The sequence below is a fragment of the Cricetulus griseus genome, assembly GCF_003668045.3.
Source record: "Cricetulus griseus strain 17A/GY chromosome 1 unlocalized genomic scaffold, alternate assembly CriGri-PICRH-1.0 chr1_0, whole genome shotgun sequence".
Taxonomy (NCBI): Eukaryota; Metazoa; Chordata; class Mammalia; order Rodentia; family Cricetidae; genus Cricetulus; species Cricetulus griseus.
Window position 1 is genome coordinate 71,413,311 of NW_023276806.1, and position 26,682 is coordinate 71,439,992.

General features: G+C 40.4%; 1 protein-coding gene across 1 annotated transcript; it reads left to right on the forward strand.

The window, feature by feature from the left end:
- Positions 1–15,099: 15,099 nt before the first annotated feature.
- Positions 15,100–21,301, forward strand: Lrat (lecithin retinol acyltransferase). Its single transcript, XM_027392942.2, has 2 exons — positions 15,100–15,639; positions 21,146–21,301. Exons 1-2 carry the CDS (start codon positions 15,100–15,102, stop codon positions 21,299–21,301), a joined length of 696 nt encoding a protein of 231 aa, XP_027248743.1.
- The last annotated feature ends 5,381 nt before the right edge of the window (positions 21,302–26,682 follow it).

Sequence of the window (26,682 nt, forward strand, 5' to 3'; positions counted from 1 at the left end):
TGGCTACAAGAACCAATAACTGCCCAAACAGCTTCCATGTCCTTTATGGCCTTCACTGGTTCATTGTTTGGTCAAGTTTCCTGCGCCATGATTAATATTGTCAACTTGTTGGGATCTAGAGTCACTCAGACTCTAAATAAACCTCTGGGCATTTCTATAAGGAATTATCTTGATTAAGATTAGTTGAGGTGGGGAGATCCACCCTAACTGTGAGCAGCAGCATTCCATGTTAGGTCTTAAAGCAACCTGTGACCCTGCTGTGGTGTTTTGATTAAAAATGGCCCCCATAGGTCCACAGGGACTGGCACTATTACGTGGTGTGGCCTTGCTGGATTAGGTGTGGTTTGTTGGAGGAAGTGTGTTACTAGGGGAGTGAGCTTTGAGTCTCAGAAGCTCACACCAGGCCTAATAGTTCACAGTCTCTGACTGCTGTCTATGGATCCAGATATAGACCTTTATGCTCCTTCTCCAGTGCTATGTCTGCCTGCAGGCTGCCATGCTTCCTATCATAATGATCATGGATGTAACCTTTGAAACGGTTAGTCAGCCCCAATTAAATGCTTTTCCTTTACAAGAGTTGCTGTGGTCATGGTGTCTCTTCACAGCAACCGAAACCCTAGGACACCTGCTTAGCTTGAGCTACACACATATTTCTTCCTAGGAAAGCATTTAGGAATCAGGGCCTCCACCTGCACTGAGCTGCATGCAAATCTCTCTTTAAACAAAGCAACTGGTTACTATACCACAATAAGCTTTAGAATCCCTGAGTAACTCCCCTTTGGTCAAACACATCCTGGAATGTACCTGGGATCTTGGGACACTGGGTCAGTTCAGTCTAGACTAGTTTTGAATGAGTGTGTAGTATGGAAAACCTTGTCCTGTGAGTGAGCAAAATGAATGGATGAATGAATGAATGAATGAAATAAACAAATAAATAAATAGTCTCCTATTTACCACCTTATACCAGCAAGAGTGGGTGTTCAGGATTATAATCAGGTCCACTATGGGAAAGAACATGCACATGAAAGGTGAGCCAAGGCCCAAGTATGTCAGTCAATAAAGCAAGCCAGTGAGCAAGCAAACAAAAACAATCATCCACACTCCATGCCTAGCAATTGATACATCCACTTGGACCCACAGTAACCAAGAGTTCTTAAGCAAACCTCATTTAGGTCACTGTTCCCTTTCAGGGTATCTACTCTGTACTTTATCTTTGCTTCTGAATAGATCATTTTTAAAAACAAGAAATCAAGAACCTGGAAATAGAGACCATAGAGTCCCAGAATAAATGAGAAAGAGAAAGCAGCTCCGGCATTACTTTTCTTGACAGGATACAAAGTGACTAGATGTCTATTTTCCTTTTTACATTCCTCACTGCCATTGTGAACTACATCCCCTAACTGTGAATCACAATAAACCCTTCCCTTAATTGCTTTGGTCATGTATTTCGTCACATCAATGAGGACAAAACAACAGTCAACGTTGGCCATTCTAGCATTCACTCAAGGACCAGTAAATATAGATTGATTACTGGCTATATTAGACACTGTGATAGAACTGGGGCAGCAACTGTGACCAAGCTCTAGGGAGGGACAGAGATGATAAGCAGTGAAGTTCTTTGCTGGTGCAGGATCACAGAGGGTGAGCACCAATCTCTAATCTGGTCTGTGTGCCTGGTAGCAAGAGAAAGAGAGGGAGTGAAAGGGTCAGGAGTGAGGAGGAAGTAGAGGGGGAGGGGAGGGAAGGAGGAAAGGAGGGAAAGGGGGGAGAGAAGAAAGGAGGAGGAGGAAGGAAGACTGTGGAAAGGACAGAGAAACAAATAACTATGTGGAGGGGTAAGAAAGGGGGAGGATAGAAGGGGGAGAAAGAGAAAGGGGGCAGAGAGACAGGAAGTGGGGGGAAGGAATGGAAGGGGGAGAAAGAGAGAAAGGTGAGAGAGGTGGGGAGAGTCCACACAAGAGCGCACTGGGACTAGTGCATGGAGGAACACCAAAGGGCAGTAACTTACAGAGACGGCCATGGGCAGGAGCCCCAGGGAGAAGGGAATGGGGCAAAGGCATCCTGAGCTCTGGGGATGGAGGTAACTTGCAAGTGAGGCTAAAGACAGGTGAGACTGAGGAAGGGAGATCCTGACAGACCAAGTAAGACTTTGCCTTGAAAGAACTTTGCTCTCTCCCAAATGTCCCTGAACTCACTAATTCTTTCAGTTTTTCCCTTCTTCCCATCTGCCTTTTACAATGAAATCATCATATCTACCCTACATTTCCAGTTCAAATAAACTCTTATATATGTAAGTGTCCTTATTTCTGACACCCAGAAAAATCAATCTGTTTCTACACTTTGTAGCACCTTCCTTCCTTCCTCTTTTTATGAGTGTCTCTTGGTGTTGTATTAAAGTTGCACCTGCCTTTGGATACAGAATTCATGTCCTTCTCCCTCTAACTCTCTCTACAGCTTCTCTTGCTGGGCATAGCCAGGTCCATGGACCACTTTCCCATAGAGCTTTAGTGAACATTTGAAACTAGTATGCAGTAGTGAAGATAATACTTCTCTTTACAATAAGAAAACATCTTTAGTCAAGGAGGTTATTAAATGTCCCTACTTACATGGAGGATAATATTCTTGGGGGGGCATTTAAAAATTGGATATTAAATTCAATATATAGCATTCATAGTGTTTTATTGGTGTATTAATGGAAAGTACAGCTTCTAGGGCCAGCAAGATGTTTCAGTGAGTGCAGTGGTTTGAATATTAAATGTTTCCCATAGCGTTGGGCATTTCAATACTTGGTTCCCAGTTGGTGGTGCTGTTTGGGTGGGTTTAAGAGGTGTGGTCCTGCTATGTCACTGGGGTAAGCATTTAAATGAATGCATTTCTAAATAAATAAGCATTCATGAATACTATTTAAAGTTGAATTGCCTTTAAGTGAGGTGGTATACATCTATAATTACAGCACTTGGGAACCTGGGTGGCAGGGGATTCTGAGTTTAAGAACAGGCTGGATTACAGAGTGATTTCAAAGGTAATGTGGGATGCATACTAAGGTCCTGTTTCAAATACAAATAAATAAAAAAATTAATTTCTCTAAGCACAACCCCCCCCAAAACAAACAAATAAACAAAACAACAAAACCCCACTAGGTAGGGCTAAGTCCACACATTCCACACGTACCACACATACCACACATGTCATCTGAGTCCTGGAAAGCATCAGTGTCCACTCTGCAGAAGAGATACTATGAGAGAAAGTATAAGCAACTTATTTGATAAATGGAGAACTAAAATACAGATCATGAAGAATGGAGAAACCTGTATCAATGTGTCAACACTATACAAATATTGCACCAGAGACTTGAATATTAAACTACAATGCTTTGTTCAAAGCAGCATCAGATTCATGCAGATATTCTTGCTCTTAAAAAATATAAACCACTGGGACTACAGAGCTATCTCAGCAGTTATGAGCACTTGCTGCTCTTGTAGAGGACCTGGTTTGATACCCAGAGTCCACATGGAAGCTCACAACCATCTGCAAATCTATAATTTCAATTCTAATGGTTCTGACCATCCTCTTGCAGCTTTTTTGGCAGTGCAGGCATGCACACACCACACAATGTACAGACATACATGCAGCTAAAACAGCCATACACATAATTAACATTAAAAAGTGAACTGCTTCAAACATATCAGTTCAATATCAGAGCAAAGTCATAAACCCACATCTAGGACCCATCTTATTTATACCTTGCAAGCATCAACATCTAACTTTATAAAAAGAAACAGTGCGAGGCTGAGTATCTCCTCCTTATAGAGAGCAAGACCAACAGGTATTCTTTTGATGAGGAAGAGTGATATATTACAGGGTCAAGGCCATAATGGCCTTGAATCAATCCTCAACCATTGTAACTGTAGCATATAATTTCATTATTATGTGTTATGCTCCCACCAAGAAACGTATTTTGAAAGGAAAAGCAAGTGAATAAGTGCTGAAAACCCATCACTAAATCATTTCAATAAATGATACCTGTTGACTGAACTGATTAGCTCAATACATACTCAGGTACTTTTTACACACAGGATATTGTTAAAGTCTAAATGACTTTCAAAAATATTCATTTTATTTTTATTTTATATTTGTATGAGTGACATTTCTGCATATACAAGTATGAGTAGCATAAAGTTCCCAAGGAGGCCAGAAGAGGGCATTGGATACCCTGGAAGTAGATTAAAGATGGTTGTGGGCCCTATCTGTGGATGCTGGGAACCAGACTTGGGTCCTCAACAAGAACAGCTAATGTTCCTCACCAGTGAGCCATCTCTCTAGCCTCTCCCATCATGATAAATGTCACTGATGTGAACTTATCTAGTGAGCCTAAGGAACTAGGCTCACTAAGATCCAGTGATGGCTATATTTCCCACTCAATTTATGTACCATGTGCTTGCTTTCACTATTTAGTTGATAGTAAATAGGAATGTGTTCTTATGATGCTAATATGAAGTGTGAGACATTGTTATTTGAGAAGCTTAAACAGTAGAGGAGAAAGGACACAAACAATACATGATGATAAGGGTTGGATTCATGCGCCACGCAACAACTCTGTGTCATTGGTAGCAAGTGTATTTGTATGGATGCTAATGTTCACAGATCTCAATAGTAAAAAATTTAAGAGGAAAAACAATTGTTCCTGATGACAGCTAGTTTTACAATTAATTAAAAAAATATGTGAGCATATGTCAAAACTAAGTGAAAAAGTTGTTTCAAAGATGATGAAGCAGTCTTCTGCCAAACTTAAAGCTACATCAGATGTTCAGGCTGTAGCTCAGCAGTGAAAGCATTTGCTATTCACCACATAAAATTGGTTGTGGCTGTACATGCCTAAAATTCTATCAATTGGCATATGGAAGCATAAGGAATCAGAAATCAGGGGCATGAGCTAGCAACACGGCCCAGCAGGTAAATGTACTTGCTTTGCACAGATGAGGACCTGTGTTAACACACACACACACACACACACACACACACACACACACACACACACACCTATTACTACCACTACTTATGAGTAGTGGTTGGTATTAGATAATTTAGTGGTTGGTATTAGATAATTTAGGAGAAGATTTAAGGGGCTTGTTCTCATTTGGATGTGGTCAGGATGCAGGGGTGCCCAAATTAAATAATATACAAAGACTAAAGCTAGAGATGTAGTTGGCAAGGAAGTCAGAGACATACCCACTTGCCTTGATAGAGGGACATTAAGGTACAAGCTCAATGATAGCAGTGCTCATGGTTTTGCCCCTTTTCTGTTATGATAATGGTATCTTATCATAAGGCCATAGACTGGTCTTGACTGAAGTAAATTAGAGGGATAGTTCAGGGCCTGGACTGAGGAGTAAAGAACATTTGCTGCTCTTGCAGAAAAATCAGTTAGTTTTCAGCACCCAAAGGGAGAGCTTAAAACTGCCTCTAATCCCTGGTCCAGGGGATCTGACACCCACTTCTGGTCTTTGTGGGTGCTTTCATGCACATGGTACAAATATGTATTCTCTCTCTCTCTCTCTCTCTCTCTCTCCACACACACACACACACACACACACACACAGAGAGAGAGAGAGAGAGAGAGAGAGAGAGAGAGAGAGAGAGAGAGGCACGTATCTATATATCTATGTACTCTAAGAAAATAAACCTTGAAAAAGAGGAACCTGGGGTCTGATGTGAGCACCACCCTGTCTCCAGAAACCCAAGGCTGCACTGGTGTCTTCTCAGATTCCAGATGCCAGGAAAATCACTAGCTAACACACACTCAAAAGGACATGCAACCACTCTGTCATCCCTGCCAAAAAACACCATCTGAAACTCAGCATGGAGAAACGCAAAACACAAAGTGATGACTGTCTGAAAGAACAACAGTCTGTGTTCCTCCATATGTCAATATCATGAAAATGGAAGTTTTGGGTGAAAGGACACCAGCAAGACGTAACAACAGATGGCAAGGCATCATTTGGATTCTTTTTTTTCTCTAAAGGCCATTATTACATCAATCAGAAAATTCTGAGGAAGGCTGAAAATTAGATAATTATGTTGCTAATAATTTCCTTACTTTGAGAGTTCCATTGTGATTATGTTAAGGAATGTCTTCTCCTTTGAGAGAATACAATGAAGGGTTGAGTGGGGAAGGGACATCACAGTCACAGCTTGCTAACAGGTGAGAAAAAACTTATGTGCACACATGTGTCCATAGGTCAGGTAAAGGGTGAAGTGAGATCTGGAGAATTTGGATAAAGATAATGTGGAAATTCTTTGTACAATTTTTGCAAATATTCTAGAAATCTACTATTATGCCAACTTAAAGGCTAAAAGAAAAAAAAATGTCTCCTTTCCCTATTTATTGGGTCCTTTCTATTTTAGGGCTGAACATCCTGAGTGAGATCAGCTTTGGCATTCATTTCATGCATGATGTTCCTGAGTTAAGTGAGTGGGAGCCACAATGGCTAGAGAATCAGAAAAAAGGTCTACCCCAGCACCCCCAGTGGCCACACTGGGCAGTGTCTCAGAAGCAGATCACCCACCACCACCATATTCTCCTAAGAACCAGAGAGGACAATAGAAACAAAGGAATTAAATATCCACCCAACAAACACAAGACCAGGTATCAGCATCTAGAATCAGTCTAAACCCAGATACCTAGACAACTGGGCATTTCGTAAAATCACATTAACAGCCAGGACAACGTGTCTCCATTAGAGCAAAGCAATCCCAGTACACTAGACCCTGAGAAATACAATATAGCTGAAATACAAGACAAGGACTTCAAAATAGCTATTAAGAATATGTTAGAAATCCTTAAAGATAGTATAAATAAATCCATTACTGAAATCTACTGTTGTGAAAACACAAACAGTATAATGAAATGAAGAAAACAATTCAAGCCATGAATGCTGGCTGAGATGGGCCAGCCTCACAGACTGCTCCAGCCAGGACTTCAGATAAGCTTTGCACTTTCTCATAGCACAGAGACTGAACAACAAATACTATAGCTAACTCTCCCAGGACTTGATCATTATCCCAATTTTCCCAGGGTCTCCTAGAGATGCCAATGCTCCTAGATAACAGGAAGCAGTCTAGAAAACAGGATGCCCACATTTCCAAGAGGTGAGGTAGATGGCTTTTGGTCATTTGATGGGTTATAGATGTCTGTCAATAGATGTTTGGGTTGGTTACAAGTTGTTATTGGTCATGGTCAGGAAAATATCTTAAGAAATGAGATTAGATTCAAGGATCTCTTTCTTAAGGGAAAAAGGGGGAAATAATATAGAAATGATGGGAAAAAAGGTTTTGAATAACCACTACTCTAAAATATTTTACATTGGTATGGATTTTTGTACAAATTTTTGTACAAATTTAAGGTGATTTTTGTTAAACTGTATATGTTTCTACTCTTGTTTAGGGTAGTTTTGTATATTGATAGAAATTTAAGGTTGTTTGTGTTAGAACATACTGTACAAACATTTCCACTCTTATTTAAGGTATTGTACCTATGCAGCTCATTTAATAATGTAATGCAAATTTCTAGTCCTTGAAAATAAACTATTTAGGATAATAAGGAAATGCAGATTAGTCGTTAGTCACCTATAATAATAATCAAATTTGTAGTCATATTAGGTATGTTTTCAAGGTCAAATAGAGATATATATTCTAGATAGACAGGTGGTCTTCAAACAAGTCAGAGATCTGCAGAATATGGCATTTAAGATGCTATAATAACATAAGGCTTTTCATGACAGTGAGACATATCTGCTCCTGGCAGCACCAATTTACTTCAAAGATGATGGGCACTGAAGAAACTCCATATAGAATTTGTTTTCAAAGTGGCAAAAATAGTAAATGGGCAAAGGAACTGTTCTTACCTTGACTTCTGACAGTGTGCTGTACAAACTGGACAGTAGAACACAAAGGAAAAAGACTGTTGAACTTTGCCAAGATAAGGCAGACAATCCTTCAAAATTGCTGCTTTATAGAAAAGTCTGCCAGACATTCTGCAGGACACACAGGAAAGTGACTGCTGAACTTTTCCAAGAGTATGCAGGGAAGTCCTTTAAAATTCTTGTTTCATAGCTGATCTGAACATTGGGGAACTTTGCTCCCCAGACTGACAGCTGGGATATCCAGACCCCAGGAAAATGGGTTTCAGTGAGGAAACTTGGAAATCTACAGGACCTCCTGTAGTTGTTCAGTACTCATCCCTAGCACAGGCGTGGACTTTGGGAGCCCATTCCACATAGAGGAATATTCCCTGAGCCAAGACATAAGGGGGTGGGCCTAGGCTCTATCCCAAAGGATACGATAGACTCTGATGACACCATATGGAAGGCCTCACCATCCCGGGGGAACAGAAAGGATATGTGATAGGTAGGGTTTTAGTTGGGGGGGGGTGGTAGGGGAGGATGGGAGGGACAAGGGAACTGGAATTGTCATGTAGAACAATCTTGTTTCTAATTCAAATTTTAAAAAATTTGCAAAAAAATTCCTATTTCATAGAAAAGTCTGTCATATATTCCAGGCCTATAAGCCAAAGATGGATGCTCCAATGTTGCAAAGGGTCCAGGCAGCCAGCTGTTTCTGTTATTTCTTTTAGTTTTGGAAGCTGCTTGTTCTGCGCTTCCTGTTTAGTAAGGTAATACTGTATCTTTCTGGGGTCTTAGATGGAGTTAAAGACTAGATAGTCATAGTTATACTTTTCCATAGTTATGATAGAAGGTAAATTAAGTACAGTGCTCTGGACTCATCAAGATAGAATAAATAACAGACTATTTTCTCCAAATATGCCAAAGACAAATGAATTGTACATTGTAAATGTAATTCTTATCTGATAATTGTTCTTATTGTTTATAGTTTTATCATGTTAGAGTTAAAATGTTCCCTTTTATTTAGACAAAAAGAGGGAAATTCTGTGGAATAATCTTTTTGTACACTGTGATGACTTGTCACTCTGATTAGCTTGATAAAAAGCCAAATGGTAAAAAGCTAAGCAGGATATTTTGGGGCAGAGAGGACACTGGGAAGAAGAAGGGCAGAGACACGGAGAATAACTAGTCATAAACAGTGGAAGCAGAAAAGCATCACAGAAAGTACAGAGTAAAGGTAATAAAGCCATGAGGAAGAATGTAGAAATGGGTTAATTTAAGTTTTAAGAGCTAGTTAGAAGGAAGTCTAAGTTATTGGCCAAGCTTTTACAATTAATAAGTCTCTGTGTCATGATTTGGGAGCTGAAAAGAGGGACAGAAAAACTACCTACACATAAAAGTGGAAATAGAATCAATGAAGAAAATCCAAACTGGAAAACTGGAAATGAAAATTTAGAAACTCAGGCTTCTCAGCGATATGACTTACTCCGAATTCAAGAGATGGAAGAAGAATCTCTGGCGTGGGAAACAAAGATAGGAGAAATAGATATCTCAAAGAAAATGTTGAATCTAAAAAAATCCCTATGAAAATACCAAATCTAAGAATAATGGGAATAAAGGAAGGAGAAGAAACTCAAGCACATGAACTATTTTCAACACAATCATAGCAGAAAATTTCCCTAACTTGATGAGGGAGGTGCCTATCGAGGTACAACATACAGAATACCCAGGAGACTGGATCAGAAATGAAATTTACCATAACACATATCAGAACAGCAAACATACAGAATAAAGAAAGAATATTAAAAGCTGCAAGGAGAAAAGACCAAGTAGCATATAAAGGCAGATTTATTAGAATAACACCTGACTTCTCAATGGAGACACTAAGAAGCAGAAGGGCCTGGTCAGATGTCCTACAAACTCTAAGAGAGCACAAATGTGAGCCCAGACTACTATACCCAGCAAAACAATAACAATAGATGGAGAAGAAAGACATTCTGGGATTAATCAAAATTTAATCAGTCCTACAGAAGGCACTAGAAAGAAAATACCAACCTGAAGAAGTTAGCCACACCCAAAAACATAGACCAGAAAATCAAAAGGGGGGGTAAAAATCCACACCACAACAAAAATATAACAGAATCAACAATTACTGCTCATTCACAATTCTCCTTGACAATGGTCTCAATTTCCCAACAAAAAGACACAGACTAACAGGCTGGCTTCGAAAACAGAATCCCTTTTTCTGCTGCATCCAAAAACCATTCCTGAACATCAGGGACAGACATCACCCAAGGATTAAGAAGAATGGAGAAAGAAAGTCCAAGCAAATGGACCCAAGAAACAAGCCAGTCATTTTAACATCTGAAAAGATAAACTTCAAACCAAAACTGATCAGAAGAGATAGGAAAGGACACTATAGTCATCAAAGGAAAAAATCTACCAAGAGGACATTAGAATTCTTAACATCTATACACCAAACACAAGGGGATCCAAGTTCAAGCTCATAAAAGAAACATGACTACAGCTTAAACCACTTATTGGCCCTCACACACTGACAGTGGGTGATTTCAATTCCACACTCTCACCAACAGTTTGATTATCCATAGACAAGAAATGACAGAGATAAATAACTTCATTAATCACATGCACCTATTTACAAAGTAGATATTTATGGAATACTTCACCCACAGACAAAAGAATATATCTTCTCAAAATCTCATGGAACTTTTTCCAAAATTGATCATATACTTGAACACAAAGCAAGTATCAACAGATAATAAGATAACTGAAATAATACCTTGCATTCTATATGACCACTGTGAATTAAAGCTAGATAGCATCAACAACAGAAGCAATAGAAAGCTTACAAATTCATGGAAACTGAAAAACTATCATCTGAATGAAGCAATGGGCCATGAAAGAAATTAAAAACTTTAAAAAGTAGAATGAAGATGAAAATACAATATACCCAAACTTATATGCCACAATGAAAGTGGTTCTCTGAGTCAAGTTCATAGCAATAAATACCTACATAAAAAATGGAGAGATTTGGGCTGGAGAGATGGCTCAGAGGTTAAGAGCACAGACTGCTCCTCCAGAGGTCCTGAGTTCAATTCCCAGCAACCACATGGTGGCTCACAACCTTCCGTTATGAGATCTGGTGTCCCCTTTCTGGGGTGCAGATATACATGGAAGCAGAATGTTGTTGTATACATAATAAATAAATAAATAAATAAATAAATAAATAAAATCTTTAAAAAATGGAGAGATTCAGGGTTTCTCTGTGGCTTTGGAGGCTGTCCTGGAACTAGCTCTTGTAGACCAGGCTGGTCTCGAACTCACAGAGATCCACCTGCCTCTGCCTCCCGAGTGCTGGGATTAAAGGCGTGCACCACCAAGGCCCAGCACAAGTTTAGTAACTTAATTAAGCACAACTGAAAGCTCTCAAGTAAAAAGAAGAAATAACACCCCAAAGAAGAAGATGGTAATACATAATCAAACACAGGGATGAAATAAATAAAACAGAAAATAATTACAAAGAATTGGTTCTTTGAGAAGATCAGTTAAGATTAACAAGCCCTTAGCCAATTAACTAAAAACAAGTGAAAGAAGATCCAAAATAACAATGGCCCCATGCCCAGCAGTAGGTGACTAATACAAAACAAACACATGGCATTTCTGGAGGTACTCAGTCTCATAATGTTTTGTCAGGGCATTTTTTTGAAACCTTACAGATCCTTTGAGTAAATGTATTTTCTGTTTCTTTGGGATTCCTGTATGTGTGAATGTGTCTACATTTACACATCTTTCTTGGTTTTTTTTCTTTAGCTCTTTTTCTCCATTCCATCTTGTTTGTTTTTGTTTTATTTTATCTATTGTTATCCTTTAGATGCCTACTTGTTTTTTAGGAGAGACAGAAGGGGCGTGTATATTAGTAGGAAGGAAGTTTGGGAGGAATTTGAAGGAGTTGGAGGAGGGTAAACTGTAATCAGAATATATTGTATAGAAATTACAATAATAGAGTATCTAATTATTTTTTATCTAATGCTCTAACCTGAGACTGACTGTGGGTTTCCTTGAAGGTAAAGACTTTAATAGTCCTTTTAGTTGATAAAATTTGTTATAATTTACTTTTTTCTTGTTTCTTAAGATGATTTATGATTAGCTGCTCAACCTTTTAATAATATACATAGGCTTCTATTTTAAATTATAATTATTTTATTCTATTATCAAGTAGCATAATAGCTTTATTAGAATGATTTTATATAATAAAAATTTGCTTAAAATTTTGCTGGGTGTGGTAACATATGCCTTTAAATGCCAGCATTTGAGAGTCAGAAGCAGGCTTATCTCTGTAGTGCAAGGCCTGGGCTATATCTGAGACCCTGTCTCTAAAATAAATACATTTTGATGAATGAGTCCTATTTCCCATAATTTCTATCATTAATATGATTCTTCCATCAGCACCTTACCATAGACCTCGTTTAACTCTAAAGATTGGTATTAGTAAGAGTGAAATGATTGTCAACCAATGAAGAGAGAAATACAGCCCTTCTAACAGAGACAAGGCACAAGTTAAGTGCTCCAAAGACAAAATTCACAGGTCTCTCACTTTCCTGTTAGCACTGAGCAAATGTCATGCTGTTGTCCCTTTGTCTTCATCACAACAATTTCCATGGGTTCCCTGGCTACAGCAGACATCAGGCTTCTGCAGCCTAGTGGATGACAACACTACTTGGTAGGTTTGGTAGCTTCTTCAGAATCTCCAGGACAAGATGGGGATGGGTATCTTTTGATTTGCTTTTCTAGTACTGGAGGTAGAGCCCAGATCCTCACACCATGTACTCAAATGAACTACACCTCTAGTTCCAAGTTCTTTTGCTTTCCTCCCAGAGGCCCTGTACTTTGTTCTCCTTCCTGGCAGGCTAGCAAAGCCCTGCCCATTGCTCTGATGCTAACTTTCCATCTACGGTTTTGAATCCATTGTTTCCCACCAATATATGCCATGCTGTTTCTTTTTCTTTCTTTTCTTCCTCCCCTCCCTCTCCCTTTTTCACCCCTCCATCCTTCCCTCCCTCCCTCCCTCCTTCCTTTTCTCTCTCTCCCTCCTTCCCTTTCTCCCTCCCTCCCTCCCTCCCTTCCTCCTCAATGTGTAGCCCTGGTTGGCCTGAGTATCATAATGTAGATCAGGATGGCCTCTACCTCACAGAAATCGTCCTGCCTGACTCCTGAATGCTGAGATTAAAGGCACCAGTCACGAAGCTGAGCAGCTAAGCTGTTCTTCAATGCTATGCTATTTTGTCTCCCCTTTATTTTATGCCTTTTAATGTTCATATACCCTTAATAGAATCTCCACTTACAGAAAATGACAATAAAATCTACCTGTCTCTTTTCTGCAAAATTCCTTGTTTTACGTTTTTATTATTGTGTGTGCATGCAAGCGCCATAGCACCTATGTGGAGATCAAGGAAAACCTTCCGGAGTTGGTTGTCTTCTATCATGGGCTCTTTGGATAGAACTCAAGTGGCTTCCTGTTAATCCATACCTCACCTAGCCCTTTCTTACTATCTCAGTAAAAACAACTTGCCAAAGGAGGACCGTTGGCCTTAGACAAGCGGGAAAAGGAAGTACAACGAGAGACGGTGTGGGAAATAAGTATAGCCTGATTTTGTTGAACATCTAGGCAGGGCACACACAGCACATGGCATATAGTCGGTAGGCATTAAGAGAACATGACTGTAGATGTATTGAAGGAAGATCATGCCTACCTCCTCTTTCTCACCTTGCTCTCTTGAGTTGTTTGAGGTGCTTTTCTCCTTGGGTGGGGACTGTAATGCAGTGAGTTCCACAATCATGTGCGGAATGAGCAAAAGTGCTGTGACAGGGACAGATCGCAGATAGCAGACAGGTTGGAAGCAAAGACCCTGTCCTCCACACAGAGGTGACCTCAGGTCTCAGCCTGGTCCATGTCCCTTCCCCAGAAAGGGGGATCTCAGCACTAGCCCAGAACATAGCCTTCTTAGCCCCTAGGTGCTAGGCTGGCTTGCCCTTGTGGCCTTTGTCCTCGGAATTTAATCATTTACATAACACATTAGCACAGAACTCCAGGCCAGCCTGGGCACCCAGAACCTAGTCCAATGGAGCCAGGGACTCAGGCGCTGCCTCACTTGGCAGCTCCCCCACCACCCTCGACTGTGCCTGGGTAGTCTCCTGCAAGCGCGCGGGCCAGGACCGCAGTGCCACGTCCCAGTGTTCAGTGTTCAGCTTTCCTTACTCTCGCTAGAGCGGCAGCGCTTTACCAAAAGCGCAACAGTTGGATGAGTGACGCGAAGCTTGGACCCTAACAGCAAGGAAACTTGGCATGACTCCTGTTTGCTAGAGGACGTTGGGGTTTCTAGATGACCGTTGGAAGGCACGCGCTCAACGGGCGCTGGCGCCTTGGAGTGTCCAGAGCAGTAGTGTTCCAAGCATTCTCGCAGGGGGACTGGACGCACAGCGACCAATTCCATTTCTCCTTGTGCCACCTGAGTGCACCTGGACTTTGTGTGTCTAAAACGACAGAGATCAGTTTTGGTAGAACCGGCAGGCATTCTCGGCGCAGGCACTCCGGAGATTACTAATTCTTTAGTGAGCCAAGTGCTGCGGTACCAATACCCTTTATCGCAGGTCTCACCCAGAAATCTTATCGAGGTCACTTCCCATCGCAAAAGTTCCAGAAAGGCGCTCCATTCGCGACAGGTGCAGGACCTCTCGCGCGACCACGCCTCTGGTCTCTCTTTTACATGGGCTGTTTAAAGGTCTCCAGTGAGGCAGAGCCCTCGAGGAGAAGAGTCAGGGTGCAGAACGCCCGCCCTTGTTCTCGGCCTGTGACCGCATTCGGCCCGCCCTCTGCACCTCTATAAGAGCGGCAGAGAAGAGCGCACTCGGAGCACCGCCCCCAGGCGCGCTACTTCTCTGGCTCCTCCAGCGCTGATACCACTGCCTTCCCGGCTGCCTGACACTAGTTCTTCCCCTTCTCAACCACCAAGCACGGGGTGACTGAGCCACGCTCTTGGCTTCTCTTCTGCACTCTTGCTCGAGCAGCCCTAGGCAGTCTCCCGCGGTGTGATCCGCAGGTGAGCAGAACTGCAGCGCCACTGTCCGGCGAGCTCACCTTGCATAGCCCAGCGGCCAGGGCAAAACTCTGGTCCGTAGGATGAAGAACCCGATGCTGGAAGCGGTGTCCCTCCTCCTCGAGAAGCTGCTCCTCATCTCCAACATTAAGCTTTTTAGTGTGAGCACTCCTGGAGGAGGCACAGAGAAGAACCGTCCCTATGAAATCAGCTCTTTTCTCCGGGGCGATGTGCTGGAGGTGTCAAGGACCCATTTTACCCACTATGGGATCTACCTGGGGAACAACCGTGTTGCTCATCTAATGCCCGACATCCTGTTGGCCCTGACCAACGACGAAGGACGTACTCAGAAGGTGGTCTCCAACAAGCGTCTCATCCCGGGAGTAATTTGCAAGGTGGCCAGCATCCGTGTGGACACAGTAGAGGACTTTGCCTACGGAGCAGACATCCTTGTCAATCACCTAGATGAGACTCTCAAGAAGAAATCCTTGCTTAACGAGGTGGTGGCATGCAGGGCTGAGCAGCAGTTGGGGATGACCCCCTACAGCCTACTGTGGAACAACTGCGAACATTTTGCGACCTACTGCAGATACGGAGCTCCAATCAGTCCTCAGGCTGAGAAGGTAGGGAGGAGGAGAGAGACTTTCAGGAGCTGGGGTCTGGAGCTGGGATCTTTTTTGACATCTCCCCAACCGTACCATTCTTAGGAGCACTCGATTAAGTAAGGAAAGGTCCAGTATTTTTAGGGGAGATCTGTTAAACAAGTGTGTGGTGCAGGAGGGATATCTCAAAAATGTGCAGTAAAAGGGTGTAACCACACAGAACGCTTCAGTGATTCCAAAGTGTTGCTGTTACTGCTGCACAAGTCATGTTGGTCTACATGTAGTTCAAATGATCAGGGGCAAGAGACTGAAGGCCTTAGTACTTTCTCCAAGAGGAACAACTGACAGGAAGATGTCCAGTTTTTTCCTCTTGTTAGATGAAGAAAGTGATTCCCATTTGCTTAATAGGCTCAAAATTTCTGGTAGGACATTCCTGCTAGACACTCTTTGTTTCTGTGTTTGATTCAAAGAAGTTTTTTTCCTTGGTGTTGTGACTTCTTCCTAGGTGACTTTAACCCCACTTCATGCCCTCATTCATTGTTAAACATCTCCTAGATATTAGCCCCAAAGGCAGGCTGGATTTTAAATTCCCAAAGATTAAAACAATTCATTTTCAGCGTCCTTACATTTTGGAAGGTAATTTTATGAGTACTGTGGGGGAAGAAACCAAACAAACAAGTATTTGAAAATGATTGTTACATAAGCTACAAATCCAAAGGAGAAATAAGTATGTCCCAAAGAAACTGCTCAACTCACGAAGGATACTTTGTAATTCTGCTCATTCATTAGCAATTAGATGCTTTTCAACCTTGACTATCATTTTTAGGGGGTATTTACATTTGCTTTTCTTAATGGAATCCTGGGTAATCACACAATAAGCTTTGAGGTTGTTTTCATGTTTAGATGCTTTTTTGGACCAAAAGAACCAATCACCGAACTCTATAGCCTAGTTTTAATTGATCTATATCTTGAGTACAAGCCATTATGCTTTTATATGTTGGAATATTAAATTTGTTTTAGATTTCAATTGAACCAGATTTATTCTAGGAATTATTTTTTATGGTAAATTAAAATACAATGATTCATGACTCTCCCCTCTAGTCCAGGCCTGTTGAGAAGTGAACTTCCCAACATATATAAAAACTGGCTCCAAAAGTGTACCAAAAAAGGAGACATGTCAGACTTAGTTAAGATGCAAGCCAATCACTACCATAAGGGAAAACAGTTTTCCTATCCAAACCAAGTTACTCTTTCATATCACACATGTAGCACTGCTATGTATTTCTACTGAAAAAAGAAGTGTGTTTTGTGCAAGAAGTAACATATTACTCACATAAAGAACTAGTTGTAGTTTCTAATTTGGGGGAAATGTTGGTGTGTTTTACAGCAGTATAGAACTGTTTGAATTCCTGGAGCTGTCTGTATCCTCCAGTGAAACTAAGTTTCTGTGTTTCCCTTGAGTGGTCTAACAAACAATCTAGCCCCACACTAGATTTCTGCAGGGGAAAAAATACTCTCACCCAACATTTCTAATTCTAAGAACAACAAATTCTTCTCCCCTTCTCTTTTGCTTCTATTTTTTCTTTATAAAAGGGGCATTAGTACTATATGACTTCTACTTCAAAATTAAAAAAAATACTTTTTTGTTTTTAATTACATGTATGTGTGTGCATGTGGGCACAAGTTCAGGTTCCCTTGGAGGCCAAAGACTTGAGATTCTGGGTGATGGGATTATAGGCAGTTGTAAGCTACCCAAAGTCAGTACTGGGAGGAGTTTGGGACTTCTGCAAGGGCAGCATGTGTCAAAGGCTGAGCCATCTCTCCAGCTCCATGGTTTCCACTTTCTAGAAACATAAACCATTATTTGCTTCTGGGTCTGATTGTTGACATTGTCATCTTCACAGCTATGATATCTTCCACAAGCATGGCAAAACCATCTCTTAAACTTTTCCAACACCTTCCCTCAGGTGAACACTTCTTGCTAAGTGTACACTAGCAGAGCATCAAGGAGTTGGGGATACAGGGGCTTCCTGCTCAAACCTTATCTCTGAATCCACAGTGGAAGGAGGGAACCAACTCCCAAAGTTGTCCTATTGAACTCTAACTCTCTCTCTCTCTCTCTCTCTCTCTCTCTCTCTCTCTCTAATAAATAAGTTTAAAATGCACTAAAAGAGAGCCTTAATGTCTTTGTGAGAATGCTCTTTTTACACTTATTGACAATTTTATAGATGTATAGAATGCATTTTAATCACACACCTCCTCTATTATCCTTGCCCCCAAACTCCAGTTAACCAATGTCTACTTCCTAAGTCCCCTCCTACTTTCAAGACTTTTTATGTGTGTGACTCAAGGAATTTAGTGTCTTCTAGTTCTGGGAAGAGACACCATGCCCACCACAACTCTGATAAAGGAAAACATTTAACTGTGGTTGCTTACAGTTTCAGAGGTTAGTATGCTACTATTGTGGTGGAGAGCATGGTGGCATGCAGACAGACATGTTGCTGAGTTTTCTACATTCAGATCTGCAGGTGTCAGGAAGAGAGCTACTGGGTCTGGCTTGGGCTTTTGAAAGAAACCTCAATGCCCATCCTCAGTGACACACTTCCTCCAACAAGGCCACGCCTCCTATTCTTTGTCATATAGTGCCACTCCATGACAACTAAGCATTGAAATATATGTGCCAATGAGGGGCATTCTTATTCAAACCACCACAGCAGTTAGGGTTGTTTGTATGAGCATGGGTTGGAGGTTATTTATTGGAGTATGTACAATTAACCAGTGAAAAACTCCTTCTCCTTTAGTACCCATTCACTTGCCAGGGTCTCCTCAGAAAGAAGCAAGCCCTCCCAAGACCCTGCAGGACCTGGCTCAGTGGAAGCAGTCCCTGTGCAGCAAAGCACAGCTTCTGTGAGTTCATGGCTATGCTGTGACCAGGAGACAGCATTTAGGGCACTCTCCGCATCCTTCAGCTCTTAGATTCTTCCTATGCCCCCTTTCCATTATTGCTTTTACACAGCCTTAGAAATCATAAATAAAGGCCTTTATACTTTATATTGAGCATAAGTATATTGTAAAATTTAAATTCCTCTGTTTTTAACTTCTACTATTTGTTATACATTTTCTACTATGAATCTTTGACTTATTGCCAGGATGAATACAAATACCTCTTTTCAAGTATCTCAGGGTTTATAAAAGTAAACTAAACACCTTCTATACATTTCCTAGACATACTCTCTCTCTTCCTCCCTTTTTTGAGACAGGGTCTCATGTACCTAAGGCTGACCTCAGGCTCCCAATCTGAGGATGACCTTGAACTTCTGATCTTCTTATCCTCCTTCCCACAGGCATGCCTAATCACACCCAATTACACAATGTATAGAGTTCTGAGGACCAAACACAGGGTTTCCTGTATTCTAGACAATCACCCAACTGAGTTATATTTCCAGCCTCAGAATTTTTGCCTTTCTGGAGATGCTTTCCTGGGCTGATGCCCAAATAGATAGAGAATAGCCAGAGGGAGAGAAGTAAAGAAATGGAAAAGGAGAGAGGGAAAGTGAGTGAGTGAGTGAGTGAGGGAGACAGGTAGAGAGATATACAGAGACAGAGACCAGAGATGCATGTGCCTACATGTATGCATGTGCATCCACACACAGAAAAGAGAGAAACAGGGTCTGGTGTCTAATTCTAAGCAGGCAATAATGAACTTGAACTTCTGATATTAGTACCTCCACCACCCAAGTGCCAGGATTATAGGCATGTATCACCACACTTCATTTGTGTGATGCTGGGAATTAAACCCCTAGCTTCATGCATTGTAAGCAAGTACTCTACTAACTGAGCTACACTCTCAGGTCCTTATTCAGTTTGATTTTAACCACTTTAAGACAAAGCACTCATTACTCTATCTTGTTAGTGTAGTAGAAAGAGATACGTTAGATTTTTGTCCTATAAACAATATGTGGATGGCTAATAGGATATTGGCTATTTCTTTAGATATTATGTAAAACTGATGGCCTTGCATTCACATTGTGGACTAAAACACACAGTCAAGCTTGGCTTAATTTTACATGTAACATTAGGGGTTATGCACTTGCACAGAGAATATAATTACAACAGTAATGGAATCCTACAGGACTACTGCATATCTGTGGTTGGTCCTTAACTGAGACGTCCCTATGAGTTCCTTGACTGTATTAAACTTGTTATTTTATTAATTTAGAAATTATGTCAGTCACAGTGGTGCACATGTTTGACCTTAGCACCCTACCTAGGTAGAGGCAGGAGGATCTCTGTAGTTCAAGTCAGCCTGTTCTACATAGTAAGTCCCAGGCAACCAGGACATATTGAAACTCTGTCTCAAAGCAAGGAAAAAAAGAATATAAAAACTAGGGCTGGAGGGCTGGTTCAGCAGTTAAGAGTTCATACTATTGCAGAGGACCCAAGTTTGATTCTCAGCACCCACAACTGCCTATAACTCTAGCTCTGGGTAGGGTTGTATTTCTGATGCACATACCCATACACAGAATTAAAAATAATAAAAATAAATATTAAAAAGTAAGGGTTTTAGAAACTTCCTCAGCTTCAGGATATTCCATTAAGGCCTGGAGTTCTGGATCAACTTGAGCAATACAGCAAAACCTCATCTCTTATACAATGCCATATTCTAGGAAAGGATCCTAAGTCTACTATGAATAGCAAAACTCACATGAAAATTAATTAAATCCTAGCAATGACAATGGTACAGAGATAGCTGTCAAGACATACAGCATATTTATGTACATAGATGAACAGTAGCTATTCTTTTAAATGAAATATTTCATTTATCCTCAAGGCTACCCTGGTATTCCCATGAAGAAAGAAGTCTAGACTGCTTGAATGTCTTTTTTTTTTTTGGTTTATTATAACAGGGTTTCTCTGTGCAACCCTGGCTTTCATGGAGCTCATTTTGTAGATTAGGCTGGCCTCAAACTCACAGATATCCTAAATGTCTTATTTGATGTCCTGAAACAAATAAGACAGAGTCAGAACACCATTTCCAAGTAAAATTACTTTTTACATGAAAAAAGTGATAAGGTAGAATGTATCCATTAGGGGTGGGAACCATATTTCATGTCTTTATTTCCAGGAGCCAATGATGTGTCACATAACCAATGGTGAATTTAGCTAGGCAGAAGATATGACAACCCAGTGTGATTGACTCTACGTCTTTAAAGTTTAAGAGATATAACTTGTATCATAAAATTCTAGGGTAGTGAGGTAGAAGAACTGCCTAATCTTTAAAAAAATTAGAAACTTCCTTCTAAGGATAGTTTTAGAATATGTTAATTAGTATTAAGTAATTTAACGTTGTCTTTAATCTTTAATTGTGGGTAACTTTTATGTGGCTCATTCTATAGTTTTTTTTATCATTTCATAGGAACGTAAGTATTCCTGTTAGAAACTAAACAACTTGGAAGCCTACTTAGTCTATGGTGTAAGTGCTTCCTTTTAGCCATGGTTCCTAATATTATTAACTTTTGTTTTCCAGTTTCATGAGACGGTGAAGACAATCATTCGTGATCAGAGAAGTTGTCTTGCTTCAGCTGTCTTGGGATTATTGTCCATTGTCTACACAGGCCTGGCATCATATATGACCCTTCCTGCAATCTGCATCCCATTCTGCTTGTGGATGATGTCTGGCTAGCGTCCAATCCCCTTGTGGATGTGGATGTATTCTGTGTGGGATCTTGCTTGTATTTATAGAACACAAAACTTCACAAGCTTGTTGAGAAAATGTGGCCTTCAACACTCTGTTCTAGATTTTAAAAAAAAAAAAGTGATTAAGACTCATACAAAGTGCTTACCATGTAAGCCACAACAAAGCCTTTCCGTATTCTCTCGGGCAGTTCTGCTGCAGGGTGCTGTGAGCTCCCAGAAGCACCACAGTCTGTCAAGACTCAGCAGTCAGAAAAGGAGATCCTGAGGTGACAGCCACAGGAGATTATTTGGGTTATTCTTGTCCTCCTGTAATCATATTCTGCTGTTAGGCTTATCAATTGAGATCACTAACTTTACTATAAATGTACTCTGCTTATTGAATGACTGACATTAAAGGGGACATTTTCCCTTATTTAAATGAGTATGTTTGATAATTAGCCAAAAAGAAACCAAATCTCACATTCTGTTTTGCCTTTCTTTTTGTAATAATATAATTTTCAAGTCAGTTGAGAACATTATTTTCATGTTCTGAGATCAGTGTTGACAGAGCTTACTGAATGGAAGTAACTGGCCAGGAAGCATAGATATGTTTTCTCCTGCAGAAACAGTGTCAGTAGCTATTTATATTCACTTTTGAATAGTCTCTGTGTTTTCCTTTTTCTTTTCATTTGCCTGCATGACTACTTTAAAAATGTAAATGCATATAGATTTGAAGTAATTCCAGTATTTGGTGTATATACATACTAAATAAATACACCAATATCTGCACACACATAGATTGATAGGCAAACCGTATTTCTTGTTAATAAATCTGTATTTATGTCGTTGGTTAGTTATTTTTTAAAGCTAAATTTACTAGTGTAAAATTAGTCATGTCAGATTTGTTTTACTATCAATTTTCCACTTTAAGTGTAGTTTATGAACTTTTTGGAGGTGTGTCACAGCAGTATATAAAGCCTAAATAAGTGGAGCCAAAGGAAACTACTCTTTGACAAAATTTACAATGCCAAGCATGGAAGGTGATTTTACTGAATCCGCTGGATCAGAGTGGAAACATAGCAGTGTTAAAACCATGCCTTCAAGACTTTAGCAAATTCACTAAAAATGACACCATAGGTTAGAGTTGCATTTCAGGTATTGGAACTGTTTTGCCAGAGGTGGTGCATGCCTATAATACCTGCACATAGAAGGCTGAAGCAGCAGATGGAGAGCTACAGGTCTGTGTAGGCTGAAGGACACTTTTCTGTTAAATGTCAGCATTGCAAAACAGGCACTGAAGAGATGACTCAGCTGTTAAGAACTATTGCAGCTCTTTCAGAGCACCAGGGTTCCCAGCAACCCCTGGTGGCTTACAATCTGTAACTCCAATTCCCGAAGATACAACACCCTCTTCTGGCCACCGTGAGCACAGCACATACAAGGTAGACATACACACATGCAAAGCACTCACACACACAAATGAAAAATAAAGCTTAAAAAAAAAGGAATCACAAAATAGCCAAGCATGCTGGCAAGTCTTTATTCCCAACTCTTGGGCTGTGGAAGCAGGAGGATTGGGAGTTTAAGACTAGCCTGCGACACAGTGGGGTTTAAGACTTGTTTGCATCACACAGGGGGTTTCAAGACCATTTTGCACTACACAGGCAGTTCAAGGCCAATCTGGGCTACGTGAGACCCAATCTCAAAATAACAGCAAAGGAATCACAAAACAGTGATTCTTATGGAGAAAAGGAGGAACTGTTTTAGTCAGTGATCCAACTGGAACAAGACTGGAACAAGACTGAAGAGCAGATCATAGTTCAACTGAGGTTTTATTACCCCTGAGTTTTCCTTCAACAAATTCAGCTGGGGTATAATAATGATTAAGCTTTATGTTTAGTATTCAAATTAAACATTTAATTCCTTTTATGGCAAAATCAAAGAATATAGGTGTCCTATGGTCCTGTTGCAACCACTTAAATTACCTTAAGCATCTGTGCATGCTTACAGCCATAGTGTTAGTGCCATTTCCCTTCACCCTGGGAGCACTTGTTTAAGTGAACTCATTATGAACTTGTTTTCAGACATCAGTATTGTAGATAGCAGAAAATACTATTTGACATTAAATCTGTGTTTGTAGATAATGATTCCTCCTTGCATACTATGGAAGTTTTGGGGATTGGAATTGACATTACTAATCTTGAGTCTGTTCATATTGTTAGAACAGGAGTCAATTCACCATTCATTGGATGCTTACTTTGTGCTAAGCACTGAAGTGCTGCAACTTCCTGTTCTAGCTTTTTTTTTGTTTTTTTTTTGTTTTTGTTTTTGAGACAGGGTCACATTCAGTAGACCAGATTTGCCTCAAATTCAACTCCTAGAGCTCTGTGGGCCTCTGGGATTAAAGGTATGTTCCACCACTCCTGACATTTTTAGCCACCTATAACAGCCTGTATATAGTGTGGTGGGAATATTTCTTTCCTAACTGAGGCAGGCAGGTCATGAATTTCTCTAGACTTCATTCATCAGTCATGATCCAAGTTCCTCATATCACAGTATTTCTATTCTATTTTATACAGTGATAGCCAAGTCAAGTCTGACAAACTTTTTCACCTTGTTTTGTTTTGCATAAATGAGAGCCAAATGGACTTACTGGATTTGAGATGAGCTAATGCAAGTGTCAGGGAGTAGGCTGTGTATGGAATAAAAAGATAAGATACATGGGCTAAAATATAGCCCAATAGACATAGTTGCTTTGGGATGTCAGTGATTGGTATCTGAACAGAGATAACTGAAGGCACACAGAGAGAAGGAACTAAGTTTACCCTTAGCTGCTGAAATGAAAATCAGACAGCGGGCACTGAGACTTGAAGAATGAGGCAGACTGTGGACAGGGCATTGCACACATGCATGTTAACAGCATAGGGAATGCATGCAAACTGCTTATAACATGCACCATGAATAGCTGTGAGGTATTCTATGTCAGGCAAATGAAAGGCCCAGCAGAGCAAGGGTGGTGACTAGACATGCAGAAAGCAATGCTGAGATAGTGTAAATCTTTTGTAGATCAAGAAGTTTGGACTTTATGGATAGGCAGTGGAGAACTGGAGTATAGAAAGGTAACTTCCAAGAATAAAGCAGAAAGACCGGGTGAGGGTAGGATGAAGAGACCTGAGAGGTTTAGCTAAGGTCTTTTGCACTGTCAAATAAGGGACCAGAGCAGTGGTTCTCAACCTAATGCTTTAATAAAGATCCTCATGTTGTGACCATAAAATTATTTTCATTGTTAATTCATAACAGTAATTGTGTTACTGTTATAAATTGTAATGGAATTATCTAATATGCAGGATATTTGATGTGTGACCCTTGTGAAAGCATCACTTGACACTCCCACCCCTACAAAGCATCATAACCCACAGGTTGAGAATCACTGGTCTAGCTGGTAAGATGGCTCTGTGGAGAAGTGTACCTTCTGTGAAGCCTGAGGACCTGAGTGCAAATAAGGGTCTGTAGCTGCAAGGCAAGAAAGCAAATGTGTCAAAGTACCAATCAACTTGCACCACACCCTTAGAATTGACTGATGAGCAACTCTTGATGGACTGTTAGCGGATATCATGTATCCTTGCTTTTCCTGAGAAAGAGCTGATTGCTGCAAAATAAATGAACTTGACTAATGTGTATATGTTGGATACTCCTGATCTTTGCTTTGCTAAGCATGCTACTTTTTAAGGACAAACAAGGAAGCATGGATTGGTTGTTTTAATTTTTGTCAGAACCTATTTCTCACTTCCCCATGAACAATGTCTAAGACCAAAAGCTGCTTTCCAGGAACATGTAGTTACTGTAATGGCAAAGTCTTTTGTTATTGATAAGAAGCATATGGGAAGAGTCTTTGTTTTATATGATTTATCTGGGGTTTTACTTAGCCTAGATTTTCTAGTTGAACTAATTTTATATTCATATACATGTGTTTTGAATAAAATCGATTCTACACATCATTTTCTTGTCTTTCAATTTTAAATAACTAAGAGTAAACAGGAACTATTTTTGAACTCAGTAACCTGAAGAATATTACCTGTCTAAGCTAATTCACTATTTATTGAATGTACCTTTCTATAGTTGAAGTTGAAATGAAGTTGATGTGATTTGCCTGTAGACTGATACAATCTATATTAGCCACATCTTTATGCCTACCTTAATTATGAGGGACTAAACAGCAAATCCTTCATCTACCTGACAAAATAAACCACAACAACTTATCAGAGCTATGCAACAAGATTTTCAGTGCCACCAAAGCAACATGCAGCTGTACTCTGGCTGTGAGTGAGATGAGAATGGGGTCTGAAATATGTGTGTTGGGGGTGGCAAATGCAGCAGGCTTTAAAACACACTCATAGCCAAGGGTACAGTTAGAATCTTAGTCTTATAGCTTTGGGGCCTGGTGAAAAAGAATGGTATGAAGACAGGTTGAGTGCCAGGGAAGGAGGACATTAAAGAATGCAGTTACTTGGAGTACTGCCTAACCAGCCTATCTAAATTTCTATACTGCTCTAGTCTGCGTTATCTTTGAGAATAGGAGGCTTGTAGGCTAGAAGTCTCTCATCAGTTGATCAAAACCATGAGATCTACAAACTCTGTCGGAGTGATCCACACCCCACATCAAACTTCATTAATAATCTCATGGATATACTAGATGACATACTATAGTAGTAACACAGCTAGTAAAGGACGTAGTGCCCAAGGTTCCAGAAAATCCAAGGTTCCAGAAAATCTCCACATTCCCAGAAAGAAATTACTGTCCCGCTTATTAGCCTACCCTACTCTCTCCTCTCACCCTATGTCTATAATCTTCCAACCCCCATGGGCAGAGAGGCTGACTCCAAGTTTACTTCTCACTTGTCATTTTCTTGCTGAAAAATAAAATTCTCCTTACTGCCTCAGCTGCTGGTGGCATTATTAGTTCCACAATTCTGAAAGGGGAAAAAGGGTCCTGTTTGAGGGCAATATTGTTGGCTATCTAGTTAAAAATGGGAAAGCCAGGGACTGCAGAGATGTCTCCTCGGTCAAGAGCACCTGTTGGTCTTGCAGAGGACCTGGATTCTGTTCCCAGCATCTACACAGATGCTCACAACTGCTGATATTTCCAGTTTCAGGAGATATGACATCCTCTTCTGACCTCTTATGGCATCAGGCATTCATGTAGTGCACATGCATACATGCACACACACACATGAAAAATAAATCTTAAGAAAACAAAAATTAGAAGCCTTGAAAGGCACTGAGGATTGACTTCTCCCTCATGAAGAGTATTAGACCCCAAACTTTGGTATCTCTGGTAGCATATTAATTTTGAGAAAAGAGAAAGTACCACAAGTACCCTTTGACAGA